Here is a 21,188-nt window from a genome sequence, read left to right as displayed (position 1 = left end):
ATATATACATATATAATTTAAGATAATTTTACTATTGATTTCATAAAAATAATAATTTTTAGGATTTCTTACTATATGCATTTACTATCGAATGGATATTGACAATTATTCATAGACTAGTCATTTATATTATAGCAACTGACAAAAAATATTGGAATACACATGCTATAATATTGGTGCATGCAATTGCGCTAACATTTTTTAGGACTATAGGTTGTTCTAGTATCTTTTTAAACGACATAAAATGTACTATTTTGTTAATTACTCAAAAATAATATGCATTTCAGGATTCTACACTATCGGCAGTTTCAATAATTCAATATTGGGATATTGTGTGAGATTCGGTTGTTCAGAAGTTGATAATTATCAAAATATATTAGTTTATTGGTTCGCTCCTTTTTATGGATCTTTTTGTGCTCTGTTTATATTTTACGAATGCAGTCAATTAGTAATTAAAACACGTTTATTAAAGCTTACTGATATAAAAGATAATTATAATTACAATGCCAAAATATTTTTTGCACTTGATGACGAGCATCATGAGTTATTTTCACAAGTGGAACATTAAGTACATATTTAAATAATCGGTTATATATTTATTTTATAATAATATTTGTAAATTTTTCTTGCAAATAGTTACCTGTAACTCTTACATCATCATACACGCGCATATATGGAAAGCGAACGTATTTGGAAACACATATTCCCGTTCTCAGTGATCGTGTTTGCAGGCCGTCCGTCATCTATAGCAGTAATTTAACGCGTAAATAATACACTCTCAAATAAAATAAAAAAGTTCAATTAATAATATAAAATATTCAATCGTGTGTGTTAACTATATGAGAATAATATATAATACTATTGTGTTTATTATAAATAATCTTCAACGCTTACAATTTAGGTTAAATAGAATAAAAGGAGGAGTAAGCGTTTTCTATCATTGATACAAGATTCTTGCAATTATTGGCATAATTATAAAAAAGGTATATTTATCGATATCTAAAATGCACATTTTAATATATTATGTTTTAGTATATTATTCTCTACAATGTGTATTTTAATGCATATATATACATATATATATGCATATTCACATATATTAATATGTATAGATATATAAATATATGTGTTTATACAGATATATATGTTTATACATACTTGTCTACAAATATGATGTACGAGTATAATGTATATATGTATATACACACATCCGCACATGTTTAATTATTTATTTATTTATTTATTTACTTATTTATTTATTTATTTATTTATTTATTATGTTTTATTACAGTAATATATTATTGTAATATTTATTATTAATTTAATTATTAATATAGTTTGAACGCACACATCGAACGGCGATTGTATTTTGAATGTGTTTCCGTGTATGCCGGAGTGTAGAACTTTCACAATTATAAACATAAAATAATGAAATATTATATAATTTATCTTGACTATATTGTCACATGTAACATGTTTATATCTCGTAGCTGGTTATTGGTGAACCGCACGACGTAGGAATGCGTTCAAGTATTGTAATTAATTCGGATGACGCATGTCGCGCCGTTAATTACTATTCGGCGGCACTGACAAGTTGACGACCAATCATTGGTGGTCACTACGATATTCAACATGTTATCACATTTTTAATAATTAAAAAGCAACTTATACAACATAAATATCACGTATATTTTATTATTACGATTTATCTAGAATAGTTTTTCCATTGAATAAAAATTGAAATACACGTACTTTTGATGAAATTATTTTCCAACGTAATACATAGGCTGTGCAAAGTGATATCTAATAAAATACCGCGTTCTTTTCATAAATGGTGACGCATGAAAATTGCTTTTATATCACACATATGATAATGAAGCCTAAAAATAATAAATTCACATGAATATTAACCATCAATTTTAGCAAAAGTATATCTCAAAATGAAGTCCTTCCTTTTGTGAAATTCACTTGAAAAAAAAATGTCTATTTATCAATACAACTAAAAAACAAACATCACGGTTACGATTCTAACGTTATTGAGTCTTTAAAGTGTTATGTTGTCAGGGAAAAATTCAAAACACAAAATATCACATTGACTTTATAAAGTTAATATAAATATAACCTATCCGCGCGTGACACAATGTTTATAATATATAGCCTTTCGCGAGAATCATTATTGACAATATTCCCAGTTCCATATGTGTACATCGATAAGTTAAGCTTGGACTGGAATATTCCCTATATAATTTTATCTTTGCAGTAATTCTTTTTTATACAGTACTTTGCAGTAATTCTTTTATACAATACTTTGCAGTAATTCTTTCACTTGTATTCCTCTGGATATATATTTATACATTTTAGATTTGAGCAAACGATATGTAAAATCTTACATTATATCGAATAAAACTTGTATAAAAAGTGTAACGTGGTTGGAATAATCCAACGAAAGAAAAAGAATAATATTCCGGACGATTACGTAATACATCGTAAGTTTTGTTCCTTTACATATTATCTTACCTATGCAAAAATAATTCTCTTTCGTGTATATAATTAATAATTATTTTAAGATTTTTATGATAAGCTCATCGTTTATGATAAGCTGTATGTAATAGCTGTATGTAAATAATGATTTTATATTTGTTTCAGTACATATCTCTCAATATGAGTACAGTCTTTGAAGCCTTTACTCATATTTGCAAGTTTTATTTTTTATTGCAATTCGCAACAGCTCCGGGCGCACTTTTTGTCCGCTATACGTATGATAACAAAATCATAGTTGTACTTATTGAACTGATAGCCACGGCAGAACTATGTGCAATAAATTATGAAATTACTGCAGGTATACGTTAAATTGCGTATCTCCGCTGTAAATGTATTTCGTCATAAATATACGTACATCGTCGTACGATCAACTTTGGGTAGCCGTTACATTTGCATAATAATAGGATTTAGACATACAAAACATAGCCCCTTTTTTTCATTTTTATTTATATATCGTTTCCTCTAATTTAAGTGTTAAATTTACCATGTATTATCCTTAGTATAATTATTTAATGTATACGTTTTAATTAAAATCTATCCTGTCTCCTATTTAAGAGTTGATAACCTTTTATATAAATTAATATCACTAGTATCTTGTTAAAAAAAAAAAGAAAACGTTAAACATGTTTCCTCAGTGACACAAGAAGTTGGACCAATGACGTTTGCATTGTGTACCTTTATAATAACAGTTGTATGGTTGCAACGATGGTACAACGTAGAAGCTAGCCCTAATGTGATATTAGAGTTTATGATAATAAACAAGGAAATACGCAAAATTGGTATATTTATAATATTGGCTGAAGTAATCGGCAGTTACTTCGCATTCATATATATGCGTGCAGTATGGAGATTCTTTCGATTCAATCGGACGTTAGTAGGTTGTCCTCCAGAATTACATGAGGTAAGTCCATAGGTCATTTGTAGCAGATTATGGTATGTCCGTTTCAGGATTCTTCATACATCCAAAATAATGTAAAGTTCTAAACAATTTCTAAAATATTTATGAAAAATTCTTTCACCAATATTACTATTACTATTACTATAATGTTATTTTTTTAAATAACGCATATGCGTGATATATACAATGATATATAAATGCGTGATATATAAATTTTTATATTAGTTCTACGTAAACTAATTTAATTTCGAGCGTCATGTTGTATACAATGAGCTATGATACATGTACAATTTAAAATATTTTTAATGTTTATTTGATATATTTGTATAAAAATTTTTAGGATTTTGTGCTATATACATTTATTTTCGAGTGTCTACTGACAAGCGTACATAGACTAACAATGTACATCGCAGCGTACAGAAAATATGTACAGAAAATATCTAAATGTGAATAATCGAGCATTCTTGCAAGCTATGGTATTAACAACTTTTAGGACTNATATATATATATATATATATTATGCATTTTAGGATTCTTTTACAATAACAGTTTCAATAATCCAGTGTTAGGTGATTGTGTGAGATATGGTTGTACAAGAAAGAATATCTATCAAAGATTATTTATTGAACTAATTTATTGGTGTGCCCCTGTTTGCGGATCTCTTTTCGCCGTGTTCGTATTTTACATGTACAAACAATTATTAAGAAGTTTCGCAACTGAGCCGTCTACTAATGATAATAATGATAATGATAATAATATTGATAGNTAAAGATGGGCATTATAAGTTACTTTATTATTGAAATATACTTAATTAATAATATGAAATGCCTGACTAATTGTTAAATATGATAAATATGAAGTTGATATGTAAAATGATTATAAATAATTTTAAGTGCTTTATATTTAAGTTAAGTAGAAGATAAAGGAACAATCATTGCTCATCGTTGAATATAACTTTCGATTCAAACGAACATTGACTCTTGCAATTATTGACGTATAATTATAAAAAAATTATTTTTATTGCCATCTAAAATACACTATGTAATATATTATATTCTTTATGTATGCAATATTAATACATGCATATACATATATATTGCATATTCATATATGTTTTACATAAACATGTGTAAATATATATAGCTACATACATACATATGTAGTGATATACATATATATGTTTATATGCATGTTTATATATATTTATTTATATGTGTGAATATAGATATATGCACGTTTATACATATATCTGCATATACATTTATTTATACATTTATTTACTTTATTTTATTATTGTGCTGTTACATTTATTACTTATTTAATTATTATTATATAATTTGGACATATGCGTTGAATTCTGTATAAATTTTAAATGTCTTAGTGGGAGTACCACAGTGGAATTTTTATAATCATAAGCATAAGGTGGTAAATTCTTGCGTAACTTGTTTTATTTAGACTATTAAATATGTTATCAAATCTAATTTAACTATATTATCATATGTAACACGTTTATATTTTGATAGAGATGATTATTGATGAATCGCATTGCGTAAAAATGTGCTCAAGTATTGTAAGTAATTTGGACGATGCACATTACTGGTGATTCGGCAACATTGACGAATTGATCAATTATTGGTGTTCTCCGTGATATTCATCTTATTAATATATATTTTCAACAAATGAAACATAATATGAAGATATATAAACACATAACATAAAAATATAAGTATCATGTATATTTTATTATAAAACAGATTTAGAAGAGCATTTTGTAAATAAAGTAAAGTTTGAAATCTATGTAATTTCGACCAAGTTATTTCTCAATATTACAAAAATAGTCTATATAGAACGATACCTTATAAAATATCGCATTTTATTTATAAATGGTTATACATGAAAGTTACTTTTATATCACACATATTATATTTAAACTTAAAATTAGTGAAATTATACATTAATATTAACTATCGATTTTAACAAAAGTACAATTGTTACTATGTAAGAACATTTCGCTCAGAAATCGTTTCCCTTTTGAAATTCACTTTAACGGAAATGCCTGTTTATCAATACAACTTCGGAGCTAACAACGCGGTTTGAAATTTTAATGTTATTGAGCCTATGAAGTATTATGTATGTGAAAAACTCAAGAGAAATATTATATTATCGTGCTGTAAAGTAAATGTAGAAAAAACATATTCGCATGACACGATTTTCAGTATATATATTTCTCTGTGAAAACTTTCATCCACAGTGTTCCCGGATCTATACAAATGTTGCCACATTATAAATTCAATTAGAATATCCTTATATAATTTTATCATTGCAGCAATTCCTTTTTAGATTTAGTTAACATCCTCCTACCGGATATACATTGACACACTTAAAATTCAAACAATCGGCACGAAGAATTTTACATATTATATCAGACAAAATCAATTTATAAAACCGTAACTCTGTTGGAACACTGCAACGAAACAAAATGATTACTACATTCAATTTCATCCAAACATTGTAAGTTTTTTCCTTTATATATTATTTTAACTATATATGAAAATAATTTATGAATGTAATTAATAATTTGCTTATTTAATTATTTTTTTATTTATTTAATTTGTTTTTTTTTATTTAATTATTTTGTATATGTATTATTTTCATTTGTTTACGTTACATTTGTTTAAGTGACACATATGGCAATCTGAATATTCAGACACAAATATTTTTGGAATTTTTCAAGTTATATTTCACATTGCAATTTATAATAACTCTGTTGGCATGTTTTATCAACCATATACATAGAAATGAAGTGATGAAGAATATACTTTTTGAATTAATAGCCACGACAGAGCTATGTGCAATAAATTATCAATTAGTTGCAGGTATACAACTATATTGAATATTTCCTTTATAAATGTATATTTTTATAAATATACGTGCATCATAATAAGTAATCAATTTTGGGTACCCCCATTACATTTATATATCTATAATAACGGAATTTAAATACTCCTTATTTTTTTAAATTTTTATTCTATATCTTTATCCTTAAATTAATTCCTTAACTTAATAATTATTAATCCTTAATTTAAATGTTAAATATATTATGTTACCTTTAGTAATATAATTATTTAATGTACATGTTTTAATTAACATATTTTATTTTATTTTCTACTACGTTGTTGATAATCTTTTATATATATTGATATTACAAGTATTCCATTTTGTAAGAAGCGTTAAAACTTATTTCCTCAGTTGCACAAAACTATGGACTATTGGTGTTTGTATTTGGCACTTTTATAACAATGATTATTTGGTTAAATCGCTGGGATGGCATAGAAGCTAGCCCTACTGTAATATTAGAACTAATGATAGCAAACAAGAAATCATGCAGCATTGGTGTATATACAGTAATAGCTGAAATGTTTGGCAGCTATTTCGCATTCAAATCTATGCATTTAATGTGGAATTATTATGAAATACAACAGACTTCAATAGATTGCTTTGCAATGTTATATAAGGTAATTCCAATTATTATTCATAACAGGATACAATTTATTTATTCCCCATACTGTTAAAAAATGTTTTCTGGTAATAAATGTGTTACCAGAATTTTTTATCTAACTTCATATAGTGTTCAAAAAAAAAGCATAAACTTTTTGGAAATATTTTTTGGAATTATTTATACATATTAAAAAGAATTTCACTTATACTTCTGCGGAAAATTTAAGAACTACAATATTTCTTAATATTGTCCGCGATTTTCAGCAAATGAACGTTTCTGAAAACATAGATATTTGGATAGAATTTTCAGTTCACAACAACTATGAGTTCTGTTTAATGAAATATTATATAGGATGTCCCAGCATAAGGAAACATATACCTAAATATCTTGGTGGCCTAAATATGGACACCTTAAAAAAAATTTAAAAATGACCGTAAAAAAAATATTCTTTCACGGTATTCCTCTTTTGAAACCATTTACATTGTATTTTAAACATTTCTCATATTATTAAAAACAAAGGAAATATTTAGGTGTTCTCCTTATGTAGGGACATCTTATATATTAATTGTGAATTAAGCTCTAAAATTAATTTATGAAACTTAGATAGACATAGTAAGCCTTTTTAAGTTTTTTTCTTAATTTCGCATTATGAAATGTTCTGAAAAATTTCTATCACATTTTTAAGAAATGTTTTCATGAGAATTATCATAAAATAATATTATTTTCTAAATAACGCATATGTGATTTATACATTTAATATATTTATCAGCATATGCATACATAAATTTTTATATTAATTTTAATATATGTTTATATAATTTAGCATGTCACAGTCATTGTACACAGTGGATAATGACATTACACATATATTATGATTAAAAATTATATTACTGTTCATTTGATAAATATGACAATTTTTAGGATTCTGTTCTATTTACATTTATTGTCGAGTGTTTATTGACTATCGCTTGTAGGCTAATAATTTATAGCATAGAATATTTTAAACAATACCAAAATAGACTACTGCTGCTACTTATACAAGCTCTTGTGCTGACTATTTTTAGGACTACAGGTTAGCAGACGTTCTGATTTTTATAATATAAAATATAATATTTTATTAAATCACCACAAATAATGTACATTTCAGGATTTTTGGTTACCGGCAGTTTCAACAATCTAGCGTTAGGATATTGTATATTACGCAATTGTTCAGACTTTAATTTCTATAAAACTTTCTTAGTTCATGTTGTTGCCCCTGTGTGGGGATCTTTTTGCGCTTCGTTTATCTTTTACTTGTGCGTTATGTTCATGCGCTCTTTGCAAATATTAACTATAATATTTTCTATCTTAGCCTATTATTGATAATGATATTAGTTATATCAACATTTTTTTTATATATGACGATGGATATAAGTTACTTTTGCATTAGAAATAACAGTTATATGTTTAAATAATTATAATAGATTATATAATATTGACATTATAATAATGATATCATATATTTAAATTTTCGTTGCGTATAGTTATCTATTATTTTTATGTCGTCGTACAAGCGGTACATATGGAAAGCAAACATATATCTCCATCCTCAATGATCGTCTTCGTATGTCATATATCATCCATAGGAACTTTACTCTGATTCACTCTTAAATAACGGAAACAAATTTAATTCATAATATAAAATGCGTCTATGTGATAAATACAAGAATAATACTGTAATATGTTTATTACAAATAATTTTAAGTGCAATCTAGGTTAAATAAATGATAAAGCAATCTTTTCTTATCGTTGAATATGCCTCTTACAAATGCATACATAATTATAGTAATATTATTTTTACTGACATCTATATACACTTTGTAATTATATTATATTATTTACGTACAGTGTATATTATTTAATACATGTATATACATATATATATAGTATATATACTTATACATACATACATATGTTTATATATATATATATATTTAAATATATGTTTATACATACAATATGCAGATATGCAGATATACATGTTGCATACATACATGTTGTGTTGCATACATACATATATGCGCACACATTTACTTATATTTTTATTTACTATGTTTTATTGTTGTGTTATTGTTATATTTGTTAATCATTTAATTATTATCATAGTTTGAACTCATCAAATGCTGAATGAATTCTGAATGCTTTATTATGTATGTCGGTGTGAAATTTTTAATATTTAGCGCATATGAAATATTGTATAACTTGTTTTAATTAGACTATATTATCAAATATAACACGTTTATATCTTGTTGATGGTCATCATTGATGAACTGTACAGCGTAGGAATATGTTCAAGTATTTTAATTAATTTGAACGTCGCATGTCACTGGTGATTACTATTCGGCGACATTGACAAGTTGACGACCGATCATTAGTAGTCTTCTCGGTATTCAACAAATATGACTATGTATTTTAAATAAATAAAACACGATATACATAATATAAATGTTATATGAATTTTACTATGATATAGATTTAATATAACATTTGTTGAACGAAATTCGAAACTCATGAAGTTTCTATAAAATTGTTACCCAACTTTGTAAATGTAGGTAATGTAAAATACCTTACAATAATATAGCGTTTTATTTATGAATAGTGATGCATAAAAACTACTCTTTCACATCACACAAATGATATTGAAATATACAATTATTTAAAATAATACATCAGTATTAACTATCGATTTTAACGAAAGTACGATTGTTATTAAGAACGTTTCGTCTCAAATCAGAAATGCCTTCTCTTTTGAAATCGATATTAATGGAAATATCTGTTTGTCAATACCAATACGAAACTAGCTATGTACTAGATATGTTCTAATGTTATTGACCGTATGAAATGTTATATATGTGAGAATATCGAAACACAATATTACGTGATCAACGCGCGCGCGTATAAGGTTAATATATAATAGAAGTAACGTACCATTCGTGACATAATTCTCGAAATATATAGTTCCTTACGAAAATCTTTATCGACAGCTCCCGGCTCTCGACAGTTTCCGGCTCCGTACAAGTGTATCGTTAAATTAAACTGGTTTCAGATATTTTTTACGTAATTTTATCTTTCCAGTAATTCCTTTTTAGATTTCGTTCAAATTCTTCCACTGGATATACGTTCCAAATTCAAATAATCTCGATATGTAAAATCTTACATCAGAGAAAACAAGATCTTCTGATGGAAAACGAAGCGTCATTGAAATATTCCAATGGAAGAAAAGGATAGCTAGCGTGATTACGTTAATATTATCGTAAGTTTTATTCTCTTACATATTATTTTTACTACACAGAAATAATTCATATATATAATATAATTATTAATTTAATTATGTTTTTTGTTATATATTGTAAAACTGCATATAATCTAATAACGCATATTTTGTTTGTTTAAAAGGCACATATTTCAATATGAATATGGATCTAGAAACATTTATGAACACTTGCAAATTTTATATAATACCGCAATTGATAACAATTCCCCTGGTAAAGCTTATCAAGAGTGTGTGCAGTAATGAACTCATTAAAAATATACTTTTGGAAATAATAGCCACGGCGGAACTATGCGCAATAAATTATGAAATCACTGCAGGTATACGTTTATTATCGTATGTTTCCCTTATAAACGTATTCCCCTGTAAATGCGTGCAGCGTCGTGTAATCAACTTTGAATAATCATTACATTTGTATCTCTATAATAACGAGATTTAAACACTGCACATTCTTTTAATTCCTGTTGTATATCTTTATCCTCTGTAACTTAAGTGTCAACTTTATTATGTATTGTATTTAATATAATTATTCATTGTACATGTGTCTTAATTAAAATCTTCTATCTTGTGTTTTCTGTTACGTTGATAACCTTTTTACGTGAATTGATGTCACAAGAAATTTGATTTGATTTGTATTTTATTTCTTAAGAAGCATTAAACTTGTTTCTTCAGCTGCACAAGAAATTGGACCAATGATGTTTGCAGTCAGTACTTTTATAGTAATGACTGTTTGGTTAATACGTTGGGGCGGCATAGAAGCTTGCCCTAACGTAATACTAGAGTGTATGCTAATAGAGCGGAACATACGCTACATGGGTATACTCATAATATTTGCTGAAATGATCGGCGGTTACCTCGCATTCAAATCTATGCATGTAATATGGGAGTGTTTTCATCAATTCAAACGGTCGTCTGTAGGTTGCTCTACAATGTTTCGTAAGGTAATAGCAATAGTTATTTATAATATGAATACGATTTATTCTCCACAGAATGAATGTTTCCTGGTGAAAAACATCGTCAGAATTTTTTATATCATTGTTTGCACATTCAAAAGAAATTTTTAACCTTTTTCTTCGGAAAAAATTTTTCCCGAATTATTTAAACAACTTGATCCGAATTTTATATATTGGAAACTTAGAAAACTTCACAATAACATAAGTTTTATATTTTAAATTTGATATAAATTTACATAATTAAATGTCACATTATAAGCGATGAGCTATCACCTTACGCACATATAGGATTTATTTATTGTATACCTGATAAGTATGACAATTTTTAGAATTCTGTTCTGCATGCGTTTATCTTCGAATGGCTATTGACTATCACTCATAGGCTAGCAATTTATACCATAGCATATTTAAAAGAATATCTAAAACTGAAATTTATACCCACTGTGCAAGCTCTCGTGGAGACAATTTTTAGGACTGCAGGTTGGCGGATATTTTGATTTCTCTATTTTTTACATACACATACATAGACATAAAGTGTTGTTTTATTAATCTTCCAAAAATAATCTATTTCAGGATTTGTAATTATCGGCAGTTTCAACAATCCAGTGTTAGGAGCTTGTGTGAGATACGGTTGTTCAGAAATCGATAACTATGAAAGTCTATTAGTTTATTGGATTGCCCCTTTTTGCGGATCTCTCCATGCATTGTACACATTGCACTTGTGCAAACAATTTGTAACATATTTAGTATTTAAATCGCCTACTCGTGATGAGAAAGTTATTCTTAAACTTAACGATGTGGGTTACAATAGTTTATAATATAAGATCATATAATTATAATATTATAATATTAGGTGCGTGTGTGTGCAAAAATTTTGACTATATCGTAGTCTTTTGACTACATAAAAATGAAGTTAAAACCTGTCTGAAACTTTTGCACATACCTAATAATAGTTGTATAGTTAAAGAATAGGCTACATATTAAAAGTGATTATTTAGATTGCGTTTATATAATAATCTACGGTTTTGGTTGAAGAAAACGCGTTTAGTTTGTTTTTTGTCGGATAAATTCAACCAATTTTTTTTTATAACAGTCATAATAATCGTAGTCTTTTACGATCACGTTCGAATAGTTTCGTAATGTAAGTACTTTAGTTGCAATCAATAACGTCGTTCGGCACCGATCTAATGTGGTGACGAGCTACGCGTTAACAAATCAAAAGCACGCTAATAAAAATGTTGCGTTCGTTACACATAGAATTCCGTCTTGGACGACAAGTCGTATTCGACCGCCTCGTTCTTGTACATCTCGATACCCTGCAACACGATCAAAAATCAAAAATTATCCCGCGTGTTGCTTCATGAAATCAGGAGTGATTCCACCAGCGACAGTAATTTATCTTTTTATTTATACATGAAGAAAATTAACTGGTTGAATTAACGTGACAATGAACGAACCAAACACGTTTGGTTCGTTCCATATCATGTTAATTTAAACAATATATTTTCCCCGGACATCTTATTTCTCTTTTATCATTAATCGTTATTTTTATTCATTGTGAAAATTTTCCATCGCTTATTAAACGTTGCTCCTCTTTCATTCGGTTGGAATTTTCTGTTCGTACGACGCGAAAAAAGGACCGGGGCCGATTTTCGAGCGGAACAGCGTTGAACGCACGTTTCCACTCACCCCCTCGATATCCTTGTCCAACTTCCCGACTTGGTTCTCATGCGTGACCTTGAGCTTCTCCTTCTCGCGACCCTGCTTGATCTGCACGGTTTTTCTCTCCTCCATGAACTTCTTGGTGTTCTGCTGCTTCTTCTCTCGCAGCCGCCGGTCCTTGTCGCCCTTCGTCTTCAAGGTCTTGTCGTTCATCACCTCCTTGGCTGTCTCCACGGATGCTTTCGCCTGATTGGCATTCATGTCTTTAATGTCTCTGCAACGTTCATGTGATTTCGCGTGAGCGATGTAACGGGAAATTGTAATTCACGTTGTTGCGCGCGGATCGATCAACGGCGGATCGCAACCGAATAAAGTTACGTCCGAATGAAGTTACGTCCGAATAAAGTTACTTTCAACAAACTTGTCGTGTTTCGCCTGCATCTGCTTCACTTGCGTGGCTTGCACTACCTCGATCAACCTCTTTAATTCGTCGCGCGAGCTCTGCGTTTGATTCTTCAGCAATTCCCACTCTTCCTTCCGCTGCCTTTCCATCATAGTAGACCATTGTGCCGTTTGCTCGCTTATAACTTTCTTCACGTTGGCATCTTGCAGTAGAGCATTCTTGCTGCAAGCATGAAAAGTGCTAAGTTTCCAATCGGAGTTGGGCCAGCGCGCCGAACTGTGGGAAAACGTACTCCTTGCCTTTCGTCAGCTTGTCGATGGCGCTGCAGTGATTCTTCTGCATGGTTTGCCTCTCTTTCATGTGCTTCTTCTTCATGGTGTCCAACTCTTTCTGATGCTTCTTGCCCAACTTGAAACCTTTCTCCTTCTTCAGCGAGTCCAACGTGATCGGCTCCAGTTTCAGCTCCTCCGCTGGAATAGCACGACAAGAATTGCCCATTGTCACAATACGATATACAGAATGAGGATAATAACTGTCATTAGCTTGAATATCTTCGGAGAAGAAAAATATTTTATTAACGACTACATAAAGGTGAGAAAATATTTATATTTACAGAAGGTGCTGAAAGTGAAGACCATTTGTATCCATGTACAAACTTCTGTTAGATCAATTTTTCTTTTACTTTTATACATCGAAGATATTCGAAATATACGAAGAAGAAGTTCTGATTGAATTAATCTGACAATGAAAGAACCAAGCGCGTTTTGGTTAAAGGAAACAGAATTTCCGTTTCTTATGAACCAAATTTGGTTCTCACAATCGGAAATTCCGCTTCCTTCAGCCAAAACGCGTTTGATTCGTTCACGTTAATTCAACCAAATGTTTTTCTCCGGATGGTAATAGTTATTATCTCAGTCTGTGTATCGTTCGAATCATTCATTACACGGACAGACGATATTCTAATGCGATCATGTCTTTGTTGTTCTCTTATCATATGATTCAACGTCAATCTTAAGACTGACTGCGGGAATAGAAAAGAAAAATAAATACAATTGCACCCGACAGATAACTTTCTTACCTTTCTTCGCCTCTTCTTCCTTCTTCTTCTTAGCATCCGCTTTAGCATCCGTCTGCTCTATTCCCATTCCCTTCATCGTTTCGCTCTGCTTCTCGGTGGCCTTGCTGAAGCCACCCGGGTCTGACAAGGCGGCCATAAAATCTACAATCGGAAGTGCGCTTGAGCGAGGAAGAAAGAGAGAGAGAGAGAGAGAGAGAGAGAGAGAGAGAGAGAGAGAGAGAGAGCCGAAAAGCGGAGTACGTTGCTATTTTTGAGCGGCGACCTTAGACGTTACCTTCAAATCCGTCGGGAACATAAATCTTCAGCTCTATGTTGCAGAAGAGCATAGGCAGCGCCATCGGAAAGTTCGCCTCGGTCTTCAAAGAGATATGCCTATAACCGGCCTGAAGGCCGTCCAAAGGCAAAATTCGTTGCCCGAGCAATTTGCCGTTCTCTTCGTAAACGCCTGTGTGCGAAATGCGGAAAGCACAATTAAAAGGAAAAAGATATATTACGTTTACGAATAGTGTAGAGAGCTTTCGATAATCACGAATACGTATTTTACTCACGAGCGAGGTGAGATCTACCGGAAATTTACGGCAAAAAAATATCGAAGAATAAGAAGAGAAAGAAGTGTCGCACGGTACCGAATCGTAGCACCGCCAAATCGGGAAGCACGACTTTCCGGAATAAGAATGGCTCCTCATTGTAGACCGGATTCAAACCGTTCGCCGGCACCATTCGTGTTCTGAATTCCTTCTTGATCGTGTCCGCCGGTAGACCGTACATATCCACCTCCACGTATGTGCCGACCTTTTTGTCCGACAAGAACTGCCCGGCTATAACCTGAACCGCGCACTGCGCGGTGATGATGCCGTCGACGTCCTCGGAAAAGGGGTCGAAGCTTCGATCCGGCCGTCGCATGAAGTCGGGCTTCAGCAGGTAGCCCGTCGTGCCGTTGTACTCGAATTTCCCCTGATTGAGTTGCATCGGTAGATCGGGGGTTTGGAAATTCAGCGCCACCATCTGACAGCCGGCGTTCCAGAAGACCTGCAAATAGGAAGATAGCGATCGCGTCGCGTGAACGACAACTCCATCGGCAGTCGTCGCGCGTTTTCTCCCACAGTTACGGGCAATTGGAGATCGCAAAGGATCTCCGAGGGGAAAGAGAACCTTCGCTATGGTCTGCTATCGAATCGTTAGATCCACGAAGAGAGAGATACGTGAGTAATAACTCGGAGAGCGAAGGATTTCAGCGCGCCCTGTATTATTGCAGATTTACCTGGGGCATGTAATTCGACGAATCAGCCCTCGTGCCCTTTGGATATATTCGACTCATTTGCCGCTTGTTGTAATTAACGAACTCCACGGAGTGAGTTTTCAGATAGTTAAGAGCGGCAGTCTCGGAGAACGAAGACATATTATGATGTATATTCTTGCCTGCAACGTCGGGGTTGAGACATTAGTACATGTCGCGCGTGCGACTCGCGCGCACGTGTACGCTCATTCATTTCACCCTTCTTAAGTCCGTAGGACACACACACACACACATACACATACGTGCATACAAAGCGCGCGCATTACCACCCGCTATTTCAATTATTTGTGTTAATTCAGAGTACACTCTTCCGCGTGAAAGCAGATACGAAAAACAGTACTGATTATTTTATGTGTGTATATGCACATTCTGCGTGAATTTTTATGTTGTTTTGCGCTCTATTTATGTATTATAAAGAATGAGACAATTATGTTACTATTTTAAATATCATTGAGATACGAGAGTAAGAGAAAAATTGGGCTAACAGAAATTGCATTGTGATATCATTGGTTGTCGCTTCGAACATCTTCTTAACAAATCTTCTTTTGTTTTGTAAATTTTTCCTGTCTTCTATAAATATTTGATTTGGCTTCCGAGTTTGCTGGTACGAAAACAATCCATAAAGGACGCGGCGTTAACTCCGAAGCCAAATCAAGTATTTATCCATACCGCGGAAACCTAAAATATTTAATCTTCAGTAAAGTCTCTTGTCTCATTTTTATTTCTAGTCGTCAATAAAATATTTTTACGATAAGATTTCATTTTGCGACTCTGGACTTCTCGTGAATTTCTTTTTTTAATCAAACTGAAGGAAAGGTCCACAATAGACCAAAACGTTTTTGGAAAGTGCAAATTTGTTATTACGTTCTATTAACAGCGGTTGGGCTTTTGAAGGCCAGATATTGATATTCCTGTTTCTGCAACTGTTAGAGCCATACTTACATTTCTTTAAAATATTTTTATTCGTCGAAGATATTCAAGATGGTAATATTCATTGCCTCTGTATATTAAATTGTTGCTTGCGTATAACTTTATAAAATTTTGAAAGCTAATATTTTGCTTCGAAATGAATTAATCCTTTGCGGCTCACAATGTTACGATTTAATCACGAGAGAGCACACTAGTTTACCAAAAAACATTGCGAACTAGCATCAACGCCCGGGGAAAGTTTCATTGTATTAATGTAATACGTACTCTCCGCGGTCTCAAAGCTCTGAAACTTTATTGGTTGCGCGTAGTTTATCATCGACGAGAGCCAAGGATGAACCTGCATGGTGCTGCCTGTGTATTGAACCGCTTGCACCTCTTCGGCTCCTTCCTCGGCGGGAGCCTCGCTTTCCTACGCAGTGGAAAACATGTCAAAGATAATCCCAGAAATTCTTCGGTATAAAAAGGAAATTGGAAAAGTCGGATTTAAATTTTGTCCTCCAGCGAACTCGTTGACGCAATCGATCACCTTCGGCGGCTCAGAGGGAGGCGCGGCAGCTGCAGGTGCGCTGGCATCCTCCACGACCTCGTCCTTGACCTCGAACTGTCCGGCACGGAAGAGCTCGAGCTCGGCCTTCTCCACTTCCGGCTTCAGTCGCTTATTCTTGATTAATATCTTGCGTTTCAGCGCGTTCGGCGGTGGAAGGGGACACCCCGGTTCGAGCTTGAATATAAACGCATTGATCTCGCGCGATTGATATCAATTAGTCGATCGCGTTCGTCAGATGCGACAATTGCCGAGAAAATTACTCACGGGATAATCTTTCAGCGGCTCCTTCAGCAACAGGTCGCCCAATATCTCGTCGCAATACTTGGCCAGTTTGTATTGTTGCTTCAGACAACAGTGATTCTCGAAACTTAAGATTATAGGATAGTCGGAGGTGACAAATGCGGTGTCTCTCAACGCGTAGATCACGTCCTTGAAGATAATGTCGGTGCACATGGCCTTGCCGTGGGTAATGATGGGTTCCTCGTCCTCGCCTTTACCGTCCCAGCAGTCCAGCTCGACGCATCTGCGGTTGAAATATTGTTCTGTCATTCTCCTGGGTTTATTTCTCGACATTATCGCCTCAGGTTGAGCCGCAACGTCTCGATGTCGTTACGACGATTGAGGAAAATTGCATCACCTGCAACCGGCGAGCAGAACTTGTCGGTACATCTCGACGGTGCTTTTACCACCGATCTGACGGCCGCTAAGATAAGTGTTGTGGCTGGAATTGATGTAATAATGCGAAAGCGGCTGGTCCATTTCCATCCACTCTTCCAGTTTCTCCAGGAACATCGGCGCGTTCTCGTCCGACATCAAGTATCGTATGAAACCGTCCTTCGTCAACTTCTCTACGTGTTCACGATAAATGGGAAATGATATAAAATAATATAACAGTAATATAATAATAACTATTATCATCTTGAATATCTCTAAGAAATAAAAATATTTTATTAAAAACTTTTATTAAAGAACGAGAATATGAGAAAAGTTTACGTTTCCAGAAGGCGTTCGAAGTTATGACCATTAGTATTACAATGCAATTTTTATTGGATCAATTTTCCTCCTACTCTCATTTTTAAGATATTGAATATAGTAATAGAGTTATTATACTTCATCCTTCATGTATGTAAAATAAATTTGAAATAAAAATGAAAAAAGAGGACGTATCACATGTGCGAAATGCGAAGGGAGATGATGAAATTAAATCATATTTTGCGGATGCTCACTTTCCTCTTTCGCTTTCGCGTCCGTTTCGTAGTCGTTTATGATTTCCACGCATCTCTTCTCGTCGTATAGAGGATAGAGAATCTCGTTGAGTCGCGGATCCCTCTGTTTTGTATTCATAAATTCCACCAATTGCAGCAAGCTTATAGCGTCGGATTTTCCCTTCGTACTGTAAAACGAGGCAATAACGGATGCTTAGCTCGATAACATTTGGAATTAGAAGTCACCTTCTACGGTAGAATCCCGTCGAGTACTCACATCGATTGGAAAAGTTCCTCGATATCGTTCCTCGGGCAGATCTTGAAGTACAAGGCGTAAAACTTGTCGAAAGTGAAAGCCTCCGGCTCTATTTTATCGTTCTAAAATACGAAAGGGACTGAGTTTTCGCAGAAAGTGTCGTCCGCATACTTTTGCCAATTTGTTGCAATGTGACTTCGCAGATATATGTCAAACTCGTGCTTTCAAATTCGAAATTTTGAACTAGTTAAGTTATCAACTTATAACTTATACAAATTACTGGTCGCGCCAGTGATAATTTAATAATTTTCTTTAGTGAACTCTTTGTTGTCCGCACATCAATTAAGATTTTTTTTTTAATTTCCTGTATTCAACTCACCTTTCCACTGGGCAAACCCAGTTCCGACAGGCCCTGATAAACAAGTTTTTCGGTTTTGCCCGAGGCAAAAGTCTTTGATATCACTTTCACGGGAACCTTACCCTTAGAGTCTACTTGAAAACTTAGCCGCATCCAACTGGCAAATTTAATAAGCGTCGAAATTTTCATTTAAATTTTCATTTAATGATCAAAGGAAAGAAATGGAGAGCGTTAGCATTCGTTCGGAGAAACATATCTGTCATATATTTCTCTTTTTGCGGAGCTACTACATGGGATTCGGACTAATGAGTACGTACTGCTTCATAAGCTGCGTGGTTGGACAGACGTTGCAAGCTTTTGTGTTGTGCGTAATTAAACGCAAGGCCGCCTGCCAATCCTGAGTTGATTAACCGGATTATGCGTGAGAACAGAAATAAAGAAGAGCTAAATAGAAAAGATAAACTTTAATTATATTAACGATAAAATGCAACGTGTGTAGGATTAGAATGAGCATAATTAAATAAAGCAAAGATAACTAATTGAAATAAAACAAGTAGTCTAATAGAATAGGTGTAGTGTGAGTATGTGTGTAATTACGCAAAATATCAAATGCGAATAATCTGATTCTTGGTTAGAAAAACTCCGGTGTGTATGTGATTAACTAAATGATATTTTTAAAGATTTCCTACACGTTAAAAAATGTTGCGTTAAATTTAATACATTTCACATGTCCCAAACGGTCCACCCAAATTTTTGTGTTAATTTAATACGAAGTGAATATGTTGAAAAGTAACACAAATATTATGTCAAAAATTAACACGAAACATATAACTGTTATATATGTTAAACTGACATATTTATTACGTGTTACTTTCAAACTATAAAAAATGTTATTCATCACTTCTTTTTCATCACGTTATTCTTAGAATGTAGTCAATGATTTTGCCCGAAAAAACATGCTTATTACTGAGAAAATTCGAAAACTCGGTATCTTAAGTCGCCTACTTTACATACCACACTACTTTTACGGTCTAGCTATACATCTATTTCGTATTATTTAAGTTCTAAGATTACGATAGTTGTCATATACTGTTTATACTAAGAGTAATAACACAACTTGGCTATAAATTTTAACGTACAAAATACGTCACTAATAATATTCAATAAAATTAACATCAATAATATGTCAATCGACAATGAAATATAAAATGTGTTATTTTAACTCTTACACATGTTGAATATCAAGACTCAATATAAAACATTGAGATAAAATAAACACGATATGTTAAATCAACACACGGATACGTTAAAAATTGAACACAAAAATCATAATAAGGATCGATTTTAACTCGAGTATTTATATTTACATCGTTTCAATCAACACACGGATACGTTAAAAATTGAATACAAAAATCATGATAAGAATCGATTTTAACACGAGTATTTATATTTACATCGTTTCAATCGATTTCTCTCGATATCTCGTTTATTATATACCTTAGCCACCTGCGCATCCGTACATATAATATGCTGATAGTTGATATTCGTATAGTCCACCCCAGAGCATACAGTTAGGCTCTTTTCATCCAGCTGTTCTAACGTTCCGTATTTGCTCAGCTTGTTGCATAACTTTGGATCCTAAATAGACCGATCAATTATATCGGCGTCACTCCCGCAAGAGTCAGTGGTCTTATTTCTATCAAGATTTAATATTTTTCCTATTCTCAATTCCTGCGATTCCTTCGGTACGAGATTTACCTTCGGCGTGCCGCCGTAGCGAATGTCGCTCACTTGAGCCAATTCTATGACTTCCCCGTCCTACGGAAAAAAACATTGCGAGTGTTATTTGAGCGCGACGAGAAATAACAGCGGGCCAGCTGTTATTTATTCGGTTCAAGAGCAACGGGAGATACAGGGAGGAGCCACTGTTGGGCTACCTTGCCGTCGCTTTTCCAATAGATGAAAAATCCATACTCGTCAACTTTGAACAGACAGTTCGGCTCGTACTCGGTCGTCTCTTTGTCCTCTAACCATCGATCGAATACCGAGCCCTTTCTCAACAGCTCCGGCACTTCTATGCGCCAATTAAATTCGAACTTCTTTGTCATGGTATGGCAACTTTAAGCGGAACGCTCCGTCGGGATAACTCGAACTCGACGTGAACTTGAGCCTGCCGGGTGCTCGAGTGAACGGACGCCACCGCGGCGGAACTTGTGGCACCGGCGACGCATAATGCAATTAGTTATATCTA

General features: G+C 32.8%; 3 protein-coding genes across 4 annotated transcripts in view; 2 read left to right on the top strand and 1 right to left on the bottom strand.

Annotated features, from left to right (window-relative positions):
- The window catches only part of LOC106744015, a 3,257-nt gene extending 2,238 nt beyond the window's left edge, over positions 1 to 1,019 (top strand). For both annotated transcript variants that reach the window (XM_014618402.1, XM_014618401.1), the window contains one exon: positions 288 to 1,019. In XM_014618402.1, the coding sequence (XP_014473888.1) occupies positions 288 to 338 (51 nt within the window). In that variant the 3' untranslated portion in view covers positions 339 to 1,019. The remainder of the gene's footprint in view (positions 1 to 287) is intronic.
- Positions 1,020 to 10,393: 9,374 nt separating this feature from the next.
- Positions 10,394 to 12,032, top strand: LOC106743969 (putative aquaporin-10). Its single transcript, XM_014618329.1, has 4 exons — positions 10,394 to 10,568; positions 10,921 to 11,189; positions 11,531 to 11,681; positions 11,769 to 12,032. The coding sequence occupies exons 1-4, from the start codon at positions 10,394 to 10,396 to the stop codon at positions 12,017 to 12,019; spliced, it is 846 nt and encodes a 281-aa protein (XP_014473815.1). The 3' UTR covers positions 12,020 to 12,032.
- Positions 12,033 to 12,111: 79 nt separating this feature from the next.
- Positions 12,112 to 21,045, bottom strand: LOC106744037 (1-phosphatidylinositol 4,5-bisphosphate phosphodiesterase-like). Its single transcript, XM_014618436.1, has 19 exons — positions 20,875 to 21,045; positions 20,696 to 20,755; positions 20,435 to 20,575; positions 19,255 to 19,334; positions 18,959 to 19,094; positions 18,601 to 18,701; positions 18,345 to 18,511; positions 17,756 to 17,966; positions 17,383 to 17,641; positions 17,098 to 17,292; positions 16,836 to 16,980; positions 15,606 to 15,763; positions 14,971 to 15,373; positions 14,619 to 14,789; positions 14,345 to 14,485; positions 13,559 to 13,736; positions 13,285 to 13,488; positions 12,891 to 13,137; positions 12,112 to 12,517 (listed from the first exon to the last, which is right to left on the bottom strand). The coding sequence occupies exons 1-19, from the start codon at positions 21,043 to 21,045 to the stop codon at positions 12,449 to 12,451; spliced, it is 3,237 nt and encodes a 1,078-aa protein (XP_014473922.1). The 3' UTR covers positions 12,112 to 12,448.
- Between the last annotated feature and the right edge of the window lie 143 nt (positions 21,046 to 21,188).

This window comes from Dinoponera quadriceps, unplaced genomic scaffold (assembly GCF_001313825.1).
Source record: "Dinoponera quadriceps isolate SergipeBrazil2010 unplaced genomic scaffold, ASM131382v1 scaffold1252, whole genome shotgun sequence".
Classification (NCBI taxonomy): Eukaryota; Metazoa; Arthropoda; class Insecta; order Hymenoptera; family Formicidae; genus Dinoponera; species Dinoponera quadriceps.
This window is presented reverse-complemented; position numbering and strand designations above follow the sequence as displayed.

Bases quoted from the DNA above. Each gene is read 5' to 3' on its own strand.
- LOC106743969 (XM_014618329.1), top strand. From the start codon at position 10,394: ATGGATCTAGAAACATTTATGAACACTTGCAAATTTTATATAATACCG. The intron at 10,569-10,920 runs GTATACGTTTAT...TTGTTTCTTCAG, and splicing joins AAATTATGAAATCACTGCAG to CTGCACAAGAAATTGGACCA. The intron at 11,190-11,530 runs GTAATAGCAATA...GACAATTTTTAG, and splicing joins GCTCTACAATGTTTCGTAAG to AATTCTGTTCTGCATGCGTT.
- LOC106744037 (XM_014618436.1), bottom strand. From the start codon at position 21,045: ATGACAAAGAAGTTCGAATTTAATTGGCGCATAGAAGTGCCGGAGCTG. The intron at 17,642-17,755 runs GTGATGCAATTT...TTTCAACCGCAG, and splicing joins GTTCTGCTCGCCGGTTGCAG to ATGCGTCGAGCTGGACTGCT. The intron at 14,486-14,618 runs GTAACGTCTAAG...TTCCGATTGTAG, and splicing joins TGTTCCCGACGGATTTGAAG to ATTTTATGGCCGCCTTGTCA.